This window comes from Ambystoma mexicanum, chromosome 11, assembly GCF_040938575.1.
Source record: "Ambystoma mexicanum isolate Mex_15411 chromosome 11, UKY_AmexF1_1, whole genome shotgun sequence".
Classification (NCBI taxonomy): domain Eukaryota; kingdom Metazoa; phylum Chordata; class Amphibia; order Caudata; family Ambystomatidae; genus Ambystoma; species Ambystoma mexicanum.
Window position 1 is genome coordinate 910,077,904 of NC_090934.1, and position 17,601 is coordinate 910,095,504.

Genomic DNA, 17,601 nt, shown 5'->3' on the forward strand with positions numbered 1-17,601 from the left:
GCCTGGTGGAGGCTGCCCCTGGTGGCTGGGGGGTGGGGGTGCTGGGAGACATGGGTGGGGGCCTGGTGGAGGATGCCCCTGGTGGCTGGGGGGTGGTGGTGCTGGGAGACATGGGTGGGGGCCTGGTGGAGGCTGCCCCTGGTGGCTGGGGGGTGGGGGTGCTGGGAGACATGGGTGGGGGCCTGGTGGAGGCTGCCCCTGGTGGCTGGGGGGTGGTGGTGCTGGGAGACATGGGTGGGGGCCTGGTGGAGGATGCCCCTGGTGGCTGGGGGGGGGGGGGGTGCTGGGAGACATGGGTGGGGGCCTGGTGGAGGCTGCCCCTGGTGGCTGGGGGGTGGGGGTGCTGGGAGACATGGGTGGGGGCCTGGTGGAGGATGCCCCTGGTGGCTGGGGGGTGGTGGTGCTGGGAGACATGGGTGGGGGCCTGGTGGAGGCTGCCCCTGGTGGCTGGGGGGTGGGGGTGCTGGGAGACATGGGTGGGGGCCTGGTGGAGGATGCCCCTGGTGGCTGGGGGGTGGTGGTGCTGGGAGACATGGGTGGGGGCCTGGTGGAGGCTGCCCCTGGTGGCTGGGGGGTGGGGGTGCTGGGAGACATGGGTGGGGGCCTGGTGGAGGCTGCCCCTGGTGGCTGGGGGGGTGGGGGTGCTGGGAGACATGAGTCGGACATGGGTGGGGGCCTGGTGGAGGCTGCCCCTGGTGGCTGGGGGGTGGGTGTGCTGGGAGACATGGGTGGGGGCCTGGTGGAGGCTGCCCCTGGTGGCTGGGGGGTGGGGGTGCTGGGAGACATGAGTCGGACATGGGTGGGGGCCTGGTGGAGGCTGCCCCTGGTGGCTGGGGGGTGGGTGTGCTGGGAGACATGGGTGGGGGCCTGGTGGAGGCTGCCCCTGGTGGCTGGGGGGTGGGGGTGCTGGGAGACATGGGTGGGGGCCTGGTGGAGGCTGCCCCTGGTGGCTGGGGGGTGGTGGTGCTGGGAGACATGGGTGGGGGCCTGGTGGAGGATGCCCCTGGTGGCTGGGGGGTGGTGGTGCTGGGAGACATGGGTGGGGGCCTGGTGGAGGCTGCCCCTGGTGGCTGGGGGGTGGGTGTGCTGGGAGACATGGGTGGGGGCCTGGTGGAGGGTGCCCCTGGTGGCTGGGGGGGTGGGGGTGGTGGGAGACATGAGTCGGACATGGGTGGGGGCCTGGTGGAGGCTGCCCCTGGTGGCTGGGGGGTGGGTGTGCTGGGAGACATGGGTGGGGGCCTGGTGGAGGCTGCCCCTGGTGGCTGGGGGGTGGGGGTGCTGGGAGACATGAGTCGGACATGGGTGGGGGCCTGGTGGAGGCTGCCCCTGGTGGCTGGGGGGTGGGTGTGCTGGGAGACATGGGTGGGGGCCTGGTGGAGGCTGCCCCTGGTGGCTGGGGGGTGGGGGTGCTGGGAGACATGGGTGGGGGCCTGGTGGAGGCTGCCCCTGGTGGCTGGGGGGTGGTGGTGCTGGGAGACATGGGTGGGGGCCTGGTGGAGGATGCCCCTGGTGGCTGGGGGGTGGTGGTGCTGGGAGACATGGGTGGGGGCCTGGTGGAGGCTGCCCCTGGTGGCTGGGGGGTGGGTGTGCTGGGAGACATGGGTGGGGGCCTGGTGGAGGGTGCCCCTGGTGGCTGGGGGGGTGGGGGTGGTGGGAGACATGAGTCGGACATGGGTGGGGGCCTGGTGGAGGCTGCCCCTGGTGGCTGGGGGGTGGGTGTGCTGGGAGACATGGGTGGGGGCCTGGTGGAGGCTGCCCCTGGTGGCTGGGGGGTGGGGGTGCTGGGAGACATGGGTGGGGGCCTGGTGGAGGCTGCCCCTGGTGGCTGGGGGGTGGTGGTGCTGGGAGACATGGGTGGGGGCCTGGTGGAGGATGCCCCTGGTGGCTGGGGGGGGGGGGTGCTGGGAGACATGGGTGGGGGCCTGGTGGAGGCTGCCCCTGGTGGCTGGGGGGTGGGGGTGCTGGGAGACATGGGTGGGGGCCTGGTGGAGGATGCCCCTGGTGGCTGGGGGGTGGTGGTGCTGGGAGACATGGGTGGGGGCCTGGTGGAGGCTGCCCCTGGTGGCTGGGGGGTGGGGGTGCTGGGAGACATGGGTGGGGGCCTGGTGGAGGCTGCCCCTGGTGGCTGGGGGGGTGGGGGTGCTGGGAGACATGAGTCGGACATGGGTGGGGGCCTGGTGGAGGCTGCCCCTGGTGGCTGGGGGGTGGGTGTGCTGGGAGACATGGGTGGGGGCCTGGTGGAGGCTGCCCCTGGTGGCTGGGGGGTGGGGGTGCTGGGAGACATGAGTCGGACATGGGTGGGGGCCTGGTGGAGGCTGCCCCTGGTGGCTGGGGGGTGGGTGTGCTGGGGGAGATGGGTGGGGGCCTGGTGGAGGCTGCCCCTGGTGGCTGGGGGGTGGGGGTGCTGGGAGACATGGGTGGGGGCCTGGTGGAGGCTGCCCCTGGTGGCTGGGGGGTGGTGGTGCTGGGAGACATGGGTGGGGGCCTGGTGGAGGATGCCCCTGGTGGCTGGGGGGTGGTGGTGCTGGGAGACATGGGTGGGGGCCTGGTGGAGGCTGCCCCTGGTGGCTGGGGGGTGGGTGTGCTGGGAGACATGGGTGGGGGCCTGGTGGAGGGTGCCCCTGGTGGCTGGGGGGGTGGGGGTGGTGGGAGACATGAGTCGGACATGGGTGGGGGCCTGGTGGAGGCTGCCCCTGGTGGCTGGGGGGTGGGTGTGCTGGGAGACATGGGTGGGGGCCTGGTGGAGGCTGCCCCTGGTGGCTGGGGGGTGGGGGTGCTGGGAGACATGGGTGGGGGCCTGGTGGAGGCTGCCCCTGGTGGCTGGGGGTGCTGGGAGACATGGGTGGGGGCCTGGTGGAGGATGCCCCTGGTGGCTGGGGGGGGGGGTGCTGGGAGACATGGGTGGGGGCCTGGTGGAGGCTGCCCCTGGTGGCTGGGGGGTGGGGGTGCTGGGAGACATGGGTGGGGGCCTGGTGGAGGATGCCCCTGGTGGCTGGGGGGTGGTGGTGCTGGGAGACATGGGTGGGGGCCTGGTGGAGGCTGCCCCTGGTGGCTGGGGGGTGGGGGTGCTGGGAGACATGGGTGGGGGCCTGGTGGAGGCTGCCCCTGGTGGCTGGGGGGGTGGGGGTGCTGGGAGACATGAGTCGGACATGGGTGGGGGCCTGGTGGAGGCTGCCCCTGGTGGCTGGGGGGTGGGTGTGCTGGGAGACATGGGTGGGGGCCTGGTGGAGGCTGCCCCTGGTGGCTGGGGGGTGGGGGTGCTGGGAGACATGAGTCGGACATGGGTGGGGGCCTGGTGGAGGCTGCCCCTGGTGGCTGGGGGGTGGGTGTGCTGGGAGACATGGGTGGGGGCCTGGTGGAGGCTGCCCCTGGTGGCTGGGGGGTGGGGGTGCTGGGAGACATGGGTGGGGGCCTGGTGGAGGCTGCCCCTGGTGGCTGGGGGGTGGTGGTGCTGGGAGACATGGGTGGGGGCCTGGTGGAGGATGCCCCTGGTGGCTGGGGGGTGGTGGTGCTGGGAGACATGGGTGGGGGCCTGGTGGAGGCTGCCCCTGGTGGCTGGGGGGTGGGTGTGCTGGGAGACATGGGTGGGGGCCTGGTGGAGGGTGCCCCTGGTGGCTGGGGGGGTGGGGGTGGTGGGAGACATGAGTCGGACATGGGTGGGGGCCTGGTGGAGGCTGCCCCTGGTGGCTGGGGGGTGGGTGTGCTGGGAGACATGGGTGGGGGCCTGGTGGAGGCTGCCCCTGGTGGCTGGGGGGTGGGGGTGCTGGGAGACATGGGTGGGGGCCTGGTGGAGGCTGCCCCTGGTGGCTGGGGGGGTGGGGGTGCTGGGAGACATGAGTCGGACATGGGTGGGGGCCTGGTGGAGGCTGCCCCTGGTGGCTGGGGGGTGGGTGTGCTGGGAGACATGGGTGGGGGCCTGGTGGAGGCTGCCCCTGGTGGCTGGGGGATGGGGGTGCTGGGAGACATGGGTGGGGGCCTGGTGGAGGCTGCCCCTGGTGGCTGGGGGGTGGTGGTGCTGGGAGACATGGGTGGGGGCCTGGTGGAGGATGCCCCTGGTGGCTGGGGGGTGGTGGTGCTGGGAGACATGGGTGGGGGCCTGGTGGAGGCTGCCCCTGGTGGCTGGGGGGTGGGTGTGCTGGGAGACATGGGTGGGGGCCTGGTGGAGGGTGCCCCTGGTGGCTGGGGGGGTGGGGGTGGTGGGAGACATGAGTCAGACATGGGTGGGGGCCTGGTGGAGGCTGCCCCTGGTGGCTGGGGGGTGGTGGTGCTGTGAGATGTGTGGGGGCCTGGTGGAGGCTGGCCCTGGTGGCTGGGGGGTGGGGGTGCTGGGAGACATGAGTCGGACATGGGTGGGGGCCTGGTGGAGGCTGCCCCTGGTGGCTGGGGGGTGGGGGTGCTGGGAGACATGAGTCGGACATGGGTGGGGGCCTGGTGGAGGCTGCCCCTGGTGGCTGGTGACTGGGGGTGGTGGGAGACATGGGTGGGGGCCTGGTGGAGGCTGCCCCTGCACTGCTGGGGGGTGGGGGTGCAGGGGGACATGAGTGGGGGCCTGCTGGGGGGTGGGGGTGCAAGGGGACATGTGGCTTGGCTGGGGGGCATGCCCATGGTGGATGGGCTGCCTGCGGGACATGACCAGGGGTGCAGGGTAGTCCCCTGTGGTGTGGGCTGCCTGCAGAGGTCGTGGAGGGGGTAGAGGGGAGACCTGGGAGGACCCACACTGGCAATTCACCTCTTCAACTTCCCGCACACCTACGTAATACACTGCCCCACTCGCACAGGCCCAATCGCGTGTAGAATTTCTCGCGCACCCCTGAAATCCACGTACCCAGGCCAATCGCGTGTAGAATTTCTCGCGCACCCCTGAAATCCACGTAGCCAGGCCAATCGCGTGTAGAATTTCTCGCGCACCCCTGAAATCCACGTACCCAGGCCAATCGCGTGTAGATTTTCTCGCGCACCCCTGTAATACACGTACCCAGGCCAATCGCGTGTAGATTTTCTCGCGCACCCCTGTAATACACGTACCCAGGCTAATCGCGTGTAGAATTTCTCGCGCACCCCTGTAATACACGTACCCAGGCCAATCGCGTGTAGAATTTCTCGCGCACCCCTGAAATCCACGTACCCAGGCCAATCGCGTGTAGATTTTCTCGCGCACCCCTGAAATCCACGTACCCAGGCCAATCGCGTGTAGATTTTCTCGCGCACCCCTGTAATACACGTACCCAGGCTAATCGCGTGTAGAATTTCTCGCGCACCCCTGAAATCCACGTACCCAGGCCAATCGCGTGTAGATTTTCTCGCGCACCCCTGTAATACACGTACCCAGGCCTATCGCGTGTGGGGACTCCCGCACACCCCTGAAATACACGCTCCCCGCACTGCGTTTGCTGCTGCCCTTTGCGCTGGATTGGGGATTTTGATGGCTTTTTCCTGCGCAAGGGGCGTTCTTGGGGGCGTAACTGACGCTGCTGCAGGGTCGCTGCGCCACTCTGCGCCACGGCTGGTTGTGGATGTTGGAATCCATGAATACGCTGTGCGCCTGAATGTGTTTCGGCGCACGCGGCTGGCGCAGCCTACCGCACGCGCACACTGTGCGCCAGCCGCGTGCGCCACTTGTGCGCCGAATTCTATGAATTGGCCCCTTGGTATGGAGAATTATACTGAAGATCACTTCAGCAATACATAGTGGAACAAAGCAAGCATATGCACAGTGGTTATACTGCTTGCCATACTGTGCTGTCAAGCAAATGCACTTACCTGGATTGTATCGTATTCCTTCCATAATACAAGGGCAGGTAATATTCTCAGGTTTTGTTGGACTCCAGTATTGAGTTGTTCTGTGGCTTAATGTTGTATTCCCAATAGAGAGAGGTACAGTATACGTGATCCCTGAAATGTCCTTTGATGTTGGAGTGGAGGTGGCATACAAGGACACAGTAGTTGACTCCAAGTCTCCTGTAGTAGATATGAGGTAATTGTTTAAAGAATGTTAGATTGTTTAGAGGATGTTTTTTTTACAAGCCTATGCATATTCTTGTGACGATAGTAGAAACTGTTCATCATACTGTGTCGTTCTTTCAATAACACAAGATGCCTGTTGAAGTAATTTTACCATAGCCTTATAGACTGAGGGAGGAGTTGTTATCGCAGGTTAATGACCTGCCCCCAGGTTATGACTAGAGGCGAAGCCGAGGGCCATAAATTGGGGAAGGGTCACTATCCAAATCGATAATGACCCCTCCCGAGGTCTATAAGGCTAGTAGCACAAGTTGGTAGTAGCAATACATTTTTAAGAGTTATGAAGTGTTACTTTAAGAGTGAGTAAAGAAAATAGACAAATGAGTTAGTAAATTAAACATGGTTTTATTTTGTAGTATTTAAATAAAATAAGTTAAGAATTTTAATTGCAACTTGGTTGAACTGGAACAGGTTTAACATGAGCATGTACTAGGTGAAATGTAAAATCAAACAGTGTCTCAAGAAAGTAAAAGCCGTTTCCAATGTTTTAGCTTTCTCTTGCGTCTTTTAAATTTCATGTTGCAGTCAAAAAAAGGTCCTCCCAGATAAGAAGTGTCTAGTTAAAAATAACCTTGCCTGGAAATTGCATTGGTGTTTCCTGGTCTGCTTCCGAAGAAAGAATGTTCAGCATGCAGTCAATACCAGTAGTTATTGACTGTACTATAAAGATTCTGATTGGCTGAGAGGAGGACAATAATGAGCTCTATCTGCTAATAATAATTGACCGTTAAATGTAAAAGATGTCAGATATTACATTGTTCTATGTTTAATCTCATTGTTGAGGCCTCATTCTAGCTTTTTGTCTAATCTTAGTAAGGTTGCTTAGTGACATGCTAATCTACTGAATGGCCCTAACTATACAATTAAAGGTCTAGGGTTCACATGCTGGCGGCACCAACTCAGCCTTTCATATACTCCTGGTCAGTAACATAATTTCCCTTGAGGTGTCTACTAACAGACTCTGTTACTTAACTGTGTTGTGTGTGTTCATTGCATGCTAATATTTAATTGTATCACTAGTATCACTGTATCACTCGTTCCGGGAGGATAGCTCAGTGGCAACATGCTGGTCTTGGAAGCAAGATGACACAAAGCAACAAAGGTTCAATCCCTGGGTCCGCACTTAGAAACCTCTGGGTATTTAAGGGCATTATAAATATACAACTAAGACATACTCCTGTAACAGCGCCTCGATGCCCCCGGGCTGTGTGAGCACTTTAAAAATGCAAACAAATAAATAAAAATATTATTAATAATTATTTGATGGTAACTTAATGTGACCAGTTAAGCAGCGTGGGCAAACCCCCACAAAACTGATATCGTAGAACGAGCCAAATATCACTGTGGATTTTAGCATTACTGCAAGATGTTGCAGCACCCTCTAGCACCTCAAGATTATCCCCAACTCCCCATCAGAAATTTGCCCTGTAACAGTGCAGATATTTTATCCCTCTCTATCCGTCAGCAGAAATAGCTTACATTTCCATAGAATAAGGGTCTGCAACCTGCGACTCTCAATGACCCGTCACCATTTGACTTTTCTGGCGAGGGCTGATCGAAGTTGTAGTCCAAAATATTTCAAGAGCCAAACAGCAATAAAAGGGCAATGTGTTGTCCAGTTCATTTTGAACTCTTCACAGGTGGATACAACAACAGACTAACAGGGTAATTCATGGAATAAATGTGCACCGAAAAGGGGAGCGCAAGCGTGAAAATCCCAGCGCACGCGTGCCAAAGCCGTGCACGCAGCCGTTCATCGATTCATGGAATGTGCTGTGCTTGAAAAACCAGGGATGTGCGCCAAATCCGTGGGTGGCGCACGCGGGCGCACATGTCACTAAAGGGCAGGCGCGATTCGCACACAAGAAAAGGGGGCGCAACACGCGGAATGGGGAACAACGTGTGAAAATGTGGCGTAACGGGGGAAGAACAGGAGGTAAATGCTTGCAACGCCCACACGTGCGCTAACAACACGTATTCATGGAATTGAACAGGGGAAAGCCGTGTGCCAAAAAAGATGCACTAATCCGGAAACACGTACGCCAGCAGGGAGCAGGCATAAGCGGCCCCGCGCAGCATAAAAGTGCGCACAAACAACAAACAAGCTCATCCGCTACGATGAATATACCGTTCCTCGGAGCAGTGGCCGTGTGACACCGCAGGAGGAGGAGGATAGCCAGGCCCTGCATTTTTTTACCTAGGACCAGCCTTTTTGGGATGCCTGATGACCTGGTGTATGGGAGGTACAGGTTTCCACCACACATAATCCTAGAACTGGTCAGGGAGTGGGCGGATGTCCTCACCTCACCCACCCTGTGCTCTCAAGCACTGAGCCCTTTGGAAAAGGTGCTCAATGTACTGCACTTCTTGGCTACTGGGTCATTTCAGCGGACAAGTGGCATAGTTGGGGGTGTCTCACAGGCCACGCAGTCACGCTGCCTACACCAGGTGTTGGCCATCATGACTACACGGCCCTCAGTCGGCAGGCACATATATATGCCCAGAACACCTGCAGAAAGGCAGGCTGTCGTCCAGGACTTGTACGGGGTGGCACACCTCCCCAAAGTGCTAGATGTCATTGATTGCACCCATGTGGCTCTACGTCCTCCCAGGGCCACTAAGCACATCTATCGAAACCGCAAGCACTGGCATTCCATCAACGTGCAGGTTGTATATGATGCCAAAGGAATCATCACCTCAGTATATGCCAACTATCCAGGGTCCACCCATGATAGTTTCATATTCAGAATGTCACCCCTAAACCGGGACCTGGAAGCTGGGCGGCATGGCGACACATGGCTAATTGGTGAGTGTAAATGCCTCTGCACATGCATGCATTTCAGACACTGAGAAATGTGAAAACCCCACTAATGACAACCATTATCACCTCCCCAGGGGACAGTGCCTACCCTCTGAGCACCTACATGATGACGCCAATTTCGGAACCCCACCACACTCTGGTCGGCAGCTGCTATATGCGCCCCCAGAAGTGTGCAGGATCATAGTGGCTGTATGCGTCCTGCACAACATTGCAACCCGGCGGGGCCTGCCGGTGGACATGGTGGTGCCCCCACATCCCCAACCACATGCACGCCCGCTGCGCATGGGAGGTGAAAGGGCACGTGGTGAGGCAGCCCATACCCAGCTTGTGGCAAATTACTTCACCTAAAATTGCACCCCTGTGGAGTGCACACAGGCCTGGCACATACCAGCTGACAATCAATGATGATGACAAAAGGGACAGTCAACTGTCACAACCATACCAGCCTGAGATTGTTCACCTGGAAGTGCTACATGCTGTACATCCCTAGCTACTTAAAGATACCCACTGCTGTGTCAGAAAAAGCCACATATTCCTGCAGCATGAAGGACTACCCCCTTGCAAAATACCACATCAAAATAGTGGCATGTCCCCCAACCCCTCCCCATCTCAGCTACCCAACACACCATGGTATGGCATGCAATGTGAAAGCAACCAAATGAATGCACAACACATGACACAAGTGTCACAAAGTGCACTGTCCCAAATGGAAACAGGCCACAGACGATGTGCTCTCAGTAATGAATAAAAAACAACACACATGAACAAATATTTACCAGCAAGACAAAACATCAGTGCAGGATCAAAGAGTGGCAATATATGACAGTAAAAATTTAAAGTAGTGCAAGTGTCACAACCTGAGTAAGGCAGCACATCGACCCCTTCCAACTGCAGAGTGTTGCTGGTAGGCAAATGTGTCAGTGTACTGCATACAACATGAACTGCATCTGCAAAGGAGATGGGCTTGTAAAGACATGAAGAAGGTACAACCATCTATAAATCCACCATGAAGTGGAGAATTGAACAACAATACCCACTAGGGATGTATACACAGTTTTGACTACAGACTGCCCACACAACCTATGGGAGCCCAATGTCACTGTGTAAGTTACTGTCACTTGGTCACACCCTTTGCGAGCCCATGGAAAGGGGAAGCAGGAGGGGTGTGTGTGTCAGGAACCCAAGTTTCTAACCCAAAGACAGGACAAGCCTGCATGTGCCCAGCTGGAATACACACTGCATGCCTACGGGAGCCACACAAAGCAACACACTGTAAAATAAAAAATGGTAGGCCACCCAGGAGGGATGAGGTACAGGGTGCACCCCAACACCCTCATGTGTGGATGTGAGAAAAAAAACGAAAAAAAAAACTCCATGGGCTCATGGCCTGCACGGCTACGCTACAGTGGGAGAACTGCTGTCGCTGTCATCACCCTCTGGTGCTACATCAGAAGGTGGGCGTGATATGGGAGGCAGACCACGCAAAGCCCTGGCATGCTCCTCCATGGCAGCAAGCATGCGGGTGTGAAAGGTTTGGTTCTGCAGGATGATGGTACGGAGATCCCCATGCAGCACCTCACGGGTTGCACGCATTTCTGCCTGCATGGCCTCGCGTGATGCCCGGATCTCCTGATGGGTTGCCTGGAGCTCAGCTGAGAGTGTGCGTTTCAGCTGCTCCAGCCGCTGTTCTGACCATGTACTCCAGGACACTTCAAGTTCACACAGAGTATCTCTGAGGGAGCTGTGTTCTAACCTCAGGGTTTCCCTGTGGGCCTGTGACTCTGCAGATATGGCTGTGTGCAGAGTCTCCAGTCCAGCCCGTCGCTCCCTGTTGGAGGCCAACATGTCCTCCCTGTGTGAGTGGCAAATGACTCTGTTGCCTGCTGCTGGAGCTCCACCTGCCTTTCAGGGGTGAGAATGGAAGTGGCCACCCTATCCATGGCCTGAGCCATCATTTCACACAATGTCCCCTGTTGTGCTGCTATAGTGTTGGCGGGCACCACTCCTGTTTGGGGCAAGGTGTTGTGCACCTTGCTGTGCTGGCACTGCCTGAGGCTGCAGGACCGCATTCCTCTTTTGATCTGCTGGCCCAGGAACAGAAGCAAATATTGTGGAGTGTGACCCTGCATCCGTAACCGCCACATGCAGACTTTCCAACACTGAATGCCCCATAGAGGGGTCTACCCCCAATGCACTTGGGTTGGACAGAACAGCATCCCTGCCAGAAACACTCACCTGCGACGGGAGATATGTTTCAATGTCTGATTCAGCACCTGATTCATAGAGGTCTCCGGAGGTGTACCCAGAGACACCCTTGGACAGTATGGTCTGCATGATTAATGGGTTTTCACCCACCACCACCCCACGTCCTCCACTGGTGCCCAGGTTGTGGCTGTGAGTACTCCTGGCTCTGCGCCATCTCCTTCTCCTCAACAGCATCAAGTGCCTCATCACCTGCAAAAACATGAAAGAAAAGTAATGAAAACAGGCATGAGCACCATAGCACACACACATAGGCATGGCGAGACATACATCCAGTACATAAATGACACATGTCACACATGACAATAACTCTGGCATGCATGCACTGTCAATGAGTTGGAAGGGGAGGCAATAAGCAGACACTGAGGACTCCAAGATGGAAAACCAACACATGTGCTGCATGCTGGATAGCACTGGCATCACACATTAGCCCGTGAGTGGCATGGACAATCCACATACATGACACATGCCAGCACACAGATGGCACGTAGCATAGCCATGGCAAATTTGACAAAGACACCCAAATGGTAGCAAATCAGTACTGTCACCCATCCACGTGAGATGGACACCATGAAATAAAACATGCAAACAGTGTGAGAAAACACACATGTGCTACATACTGCAATAACGCCAGTGTTGACTGATGCAGTGATGGCAGGCACATGGATACATCAATGGTTGGTCACTTCGACATGACAGAAGACAATTGTCATGTTCAACATTCAAACAGGGCCCCAAAATGATTGTGTGCAGGCCATGTCTAGGTGCACATTACTCAATCAGCCTGATTGTTCAAATCATTCCCATATTAAGGTTCCCATAATAAGTTAAGAAATGTGGGCCATTGTGGGGTGTAATCTATGACTGAAGTATGTCACATTTGGGGAAGTACGGCACAAAAATGTGTGGTAAAAATGCTAATGATTTCATCAATCAGGCAGAATGAACAGGAAAACTGTATGAACAGTGTTGTGGCAAGATGACAGTTGAAGGGCAAGTGCAGTAATCAGGTGCAAATTGTCAACTGTGGTCAGAAGGGATACTGTGAAACCGAAACCCAAGTGCGGGGAATGGCTTGGAGGGACCACATGGGTGACCCATAGCAGTCATGACTACACAGCCTCACCTGGCACTCAATCAGAACACATCACCCAAGCAACATACACATGGATTGCACACACATGCATGGGCACTCACCGGACATTGCTTCAACATCTGGTAGGTCTCCCACGCGTTGGATCTGATCCGCTGTGATGAAGGCTCCAGCGATAGACTCATGTTCAGTGAGTTGTTCCTCCTCTGGTGGAGACCCACCGCCAGTCACCAGAGTAGAGGCATGATTGGAAGCAGGCTTGTTCTTTGCTCTGCGTTTGAGGTCATTCCACTGCTTGGAGCAATCATCAGCTGTGTGCCTCACAAATCCAAGGGAAGTAATGTGGTCCGCGATGGTCTGCGAGTGGGCCCTATGTTGAGCAGTCGTAGTCTTGCACCCTGCAGTCACCACCATTTCGCGGCCATGGGCCGACACGTAGCCCACAAGTGCGTCTAGTTCTGCATCATTGAAACTAGGCTTCCTTGACGTGCCATAGTGGGTAGCCGTGTCTGGGGTCCCAGCCTGTACCGCAAGAGCACCCTTCTTCCTCTTGGAAGGTGGTGTGGACCCTGACTGGCTTACGCCGCTCTGGTTGGTAGGGGCAGAAGAGCAGGTGGACTGGGCAATGGAAGTAGCCAAAGGCACGATGACCAAAGGTCTCACTGCAGGCATTGGCTGCTGGGTGATATTGGCAGGACCAACCTCAGTGTGATGGACTTGGACTAACACTGTCCTGGCCGGGAGACTCAGAGCTGGGGTGGATTGAGCTGCAGCTGCCCCTGCAGCCTCCTCACCCTGACTACTTGGGGCAGCAGATGACATTGCTGCCCCATATCCACGTGGCCTGGTGACAGCAACTTTCACCAACTTTCACACAGAAGTCAGCCTGGGAGTCATCCTCTGCCGGTTCGGTTGACAATATTGGGTGGGTTAACAAGGGCTGAGCTGGGATGGTGTCAGCTACATCTCCCCGACCCATTGGGGGGGGCATAGGTGTCCCTGATTGGTCCTCCACACACTGGCCTCTTGGGCCACCCTGCACATCCTGTCCACGTCCCCTACCACATCCACCTCTTTGAGGTCGGCCACCTTTTCATCCCTTACTGCTTGGTGCTTGGTCGCCTCCCAACCATGGCACTGATGTTTTTGTGCGAATGGGAGGTGCAGTAAACAATTGTCCTGGGCAATTGGGGTGAAAGGGGTAGGGTACTAGATGGAATACGTACCCTAGTGCTCTAGCAAGGCTGTCTGTGACCCCTGTGGGAAGACGACGGGTCACGCAACGCTCAGGCACCCCGAAAACAAAATTTAACGTGCACGCGACCCCTGGTAGACCACGTGTGTGGAATAAAGAACCTGCACTACGCTGTGGCACCCAGAAACACAAAAATAAGCGTATGCGTGGTACACGCAGGCTACAATGACCTCTGAATGGGTATGCGACACACGGGGGCAACCACAGTTGAAAAATCCATGCACGACTCACCTGCCTGGAAAAAGAACATGAAAAAGACATGCGTGTGCGCATAGGCAACACCCCCGCCAGAAGAAGAAGTGAACTCTGTCTGAGTATACAGGGAGTACGAACTGGAAACGTTGTGAAATAATCGCGTGTGAACTGACAAGAAGTACAAGAATCACCTGCTCGCTCTCCACAAAAAGCACGTACAAGAAAATGGAGTCCTACGCGTACCTTTTAACCCAGTCCACATGTGTAAAGTCACTTACGCGCGCACGCGTTAAGGGCCTTTCCTCCAACTACACGCAGTGACACCCGGACGTGCACTTTTAGCACGTGTAAAATGAGCATGCACCCGTGTAGAGGGAAACGCCCTTGCGCTTCACGTCACAGACGCACATACGCGCTAAGGGCCTTTCCTCAAATTACACGCTGACATGCAGTTTTTTCACGTGCCAAATCACTCCGTATCAAGCTTGCCATGCAACAACACACGGAAAACCACGCTCCTGCCCAGAAGGCCATTTTCCTGCCCCCCGGAGCACCGACCACACTCCCACCTGCCATGTGCTGCTGCCTGCCTGCCTGCCGGCCATGTGCCCTGCTATTTGGTGCCTGCACGTCAGCCATCTGCAGGGTTCCAGTTGCTGTGAACACCCCTGCTGGAACAGAAGACTCCCGACTGGTATTCAATCGCTCCACAGCCCAGCCTCAGGACCCAGTTGCCCACCCACACCTGCCTCCGGGGGTGCCATGTTGGACACAACACCATCTGGCACCACTGGCAACCACTAGCCAGAGAGATTGAGGGCTACCAGCTTCAGTGCCAATGAAGTTGGTATCCTGGTGGAGCGTAGGTGTACATGCGTACTGATTGGACGATGAGCATGTTGAGGTGTGCCAGGAGTGTGAAGGTTGCACATATGTCTTTGTAGGGCCATGTATGGATGTGCATGTAAAGGGACATGAGCCTGCCGCATGTGAATCCTGTCATGTGTGAGACACATCGATGGTGTATGTGTTGGAAAGCATGCTGGCCGAATGCATGTGTGGGTGCACACATTTTTTAATTTCTGTGTATGTACTGTGGCATGGTTGTGGTGTCACACATGGATGCTGGTTCCACCTGGATGTATCTGCACTATGTACATGTGCATGTGTGTGTATTTGACAAGTGTGCAACTGTGATACACCATGGATGCATGTGACACTGACATGTAGGAGGCTGATTGCCAGATGTGACATGGATGGCGATGTTATCTGTCATGACCCTCGCCCAAAACCCCCTCTGCAAACCCATTGTCCAGGTGGAGTCAGGACTTGGGCCTCTATAGCCTGGCATCCTCTTCAAAAGCCCTCATTGGGCCAGTCCTGGTGCCTATGGCGCCAGGTTCATACACCAAGAACAACAAGGTGCTTGGGAACTACTTTATTGTATTGTCAGCCAACATGGAGGCATCCACATAGCTTGGTTCCCTAAAAACCAAGCTATGCGGTCTAGTGTTTTGGGCGTGGCAGGCCTGGAACTACTTTCCCTGGTACTACTTTACCTGGGCTATATAAACCACACCCTGACTGCAGAACATGCTTCGTGTTACTTTTCAGCTTGCAACGTGACGCTCACTGTGTCCAGCTATTCCCTCGAACCTCGGAGAAGCAGAACCTGCAAGGAGACAAAAGGAACATCATTAGCAGCAGCATCTTACCTGCAGTCTTCATCTTTAAAAACTCGCAGATACTGAGAACAGCTTCTTCGAATCTGCACGCCTCCCCGACAGAACGACCTGAAAGAGGAAGATAGAGGCAACATTAAAGAAAGCTGTAGAGTCATTTACAAATTACGAACTGCTCAAAAGGCTTACCTGGCTGGTTGCCTCTTGGCTGGCACCACTCCGGACATTCCACTCGCGCTGAAGAACACCGCGACCTACAAGGAAGGAAAACACAGGTTAGCAAAGGCAAGACTTTACAGCGCTGCGCAAAGCGCTTACTTACCGCATCGTAGCGCTCTTAATGCGCCATCATTTACCAGTGGGGCTCAACCAAGCCAGTTCAACGCGCTGAAGCTCTGCATACCTAAGGGAGAAAAAATAGACATTTTAAACAAGAAAGGCATGCAGGATAGCAACAAAACTAAAGAACAGCAATAAGACCTACCTGAACAATATCAAACGGGCCGGCGTCAGTGAAGTAACTGGACCGCACTCGCCCATGAAAGTCAACGCACCCCTGCAAAGAAGGCAGGATGGAGAGCACGCCTAATTCTACCACAAGGTGAGGAGAGGGCGCCAGAGGGACTGAAAGCATACGGGGTGGAGGGAGGATACTTACCCCAGTCAGTCAGTCTTGAACACAGTCCTCCTGTATTTTCCGGCAGAACCTTTCCCGCAGACCACATGAGGGCAAAGCTGAGAAGCATACCAGCGAGTAAGCCGGCTGGGTGGCGTCCCTGTGGATACCAGGTGAGTGTACAGAACACAAAGCCTACCATAACAAACCCACCTGGGCACCATGGAGACATCAGAAATGGATTAATTGGCCCAATTACTAGGAGAGCTTCGTGCTGAGGTTCATTCTGCCCAACAAGAGACTAATGCCCTCCGGATTAGGCCTCCTAATAGTGACCAAAGAACGCACTGAAGAGATTAGCAGGCAATACTTGCAATCACAGGCAGGACAGACACCTCTACCTGGAAGCAATCCAAAGATGCAAAACCCTGCCATACCACCCACTCCGGTACAGATCACGTTACCTGGAACAGTGCTCCTGGCACCACCAGAAAGGTTCTCAGGCGACCCACGGAAGTATGCAGCATTCATCAATCAGTGCCGCCTTCATTTTCTTTGTAGGCCTGGAGCATTTCCAAACAACCAAGCACGGGTAGCTTTTGTCTTATCATACCTGAGTGGTAGTGCAGCAGATTGGTCGGTGCCGTTGGTAACCTATGACGATCCTCTATTACATGACTTTGGGGGGTTTCAGGGAGAAATGGAAAAACGTTTTGCTCGCCATACCCAGGAACAAGCAGTAGACAATGAACTCTTGTCCCTTCTACAGGGGACTCAGGACTTGTTAACGTACATTGCTACTTTCAAAAGACTGGTTGCTGAAGCTAGGTGGCCAGAAAACAAAAGAACCACGTTATTCCATCGAGGCTTACAAGGCGAATTAAAATACATCTTAGCCCAGGTGGTTGATCCACCCAGAGACTGTGCAGAATTCATAAATCTGGTTGTGCAGCTAGACCACCGGTTGCAGGACCGAAAGGCAGACCGGTCTAAGACGGACTCTCGGACTGTGTATGTTCGACCAAAGGAAAACACACCCCGTGTACCTGAAAATGCTGTAGAAACCATGCCGATTGGAAGGATACGGCCTCCATTAATAAAACAAGAGCAGGACAAAAGAAGATAACAACAGCTTTGTTTGTATTGTGGGAAACCAGGACATTTCCTGAAGGACTGTCCAGTAAAACCCCCAAGAAGAACAGTCAGGGCCACAGAGAAGGATGAAGCTAAGGAATCAGGAAACTAACAAGCTCGACAAACGTAGAGGTCAGTTTGTCAAGCGAGAAGAAAGAGTTGCTGACCTTGCACTTTGCAATACCAGTGATCTTAAATAACCACCAACAGTCGTCAAGAATGCATGCCATTGAAGCATACATCGATAGCGGAGCAGTTGGAAATTATATTGATCAAGAACTGGCAGCAGAGATGGGGCTTCCTTTGTGTTCTAAGCCAACTATGGACAAGGTAACCACCGTAGATGGGACAGTAATAGCTTCCGGACCAGTAACCCAGTGCACAGCCAGGGTAACCTTGCTGTGCCAGGACAGACATCAGGAGTCTATTTCATTCAATCTCATCAAGGCACCTCAGTTCAGGCTAATACTAGGGATGCCATGGCTGGTTGCTCACAACCCTTTGATAGACTGGCGGGCACGA

The 17,601-nt window shown here is 55.9% G+C and overlaps 1 protein-coding gene across 1 annotated transcript in view; it reads right to left on the reverse strand.

The window, feature by feature from the left end:
* The window catches only part of LOC138503903 (mucin-5AC-like), a 488,816-nt gene that overhangs the window by 233,802 nt on the left and 237,413 nt on the right, over positions 1 to 17,601 (reverse strand). Inside the window, exon 49 of the mRNA XM_069623989.1 lies at positions 5,761 to 5,958. Within this exon, the coding sequence (XP_069480090.1) occupies positions 5,761 to 5,958 (198 nt within the window). The remainder of the gene's footprint in view (positions 1 to 5,760; positions 5,959 to 17,601) is intronic.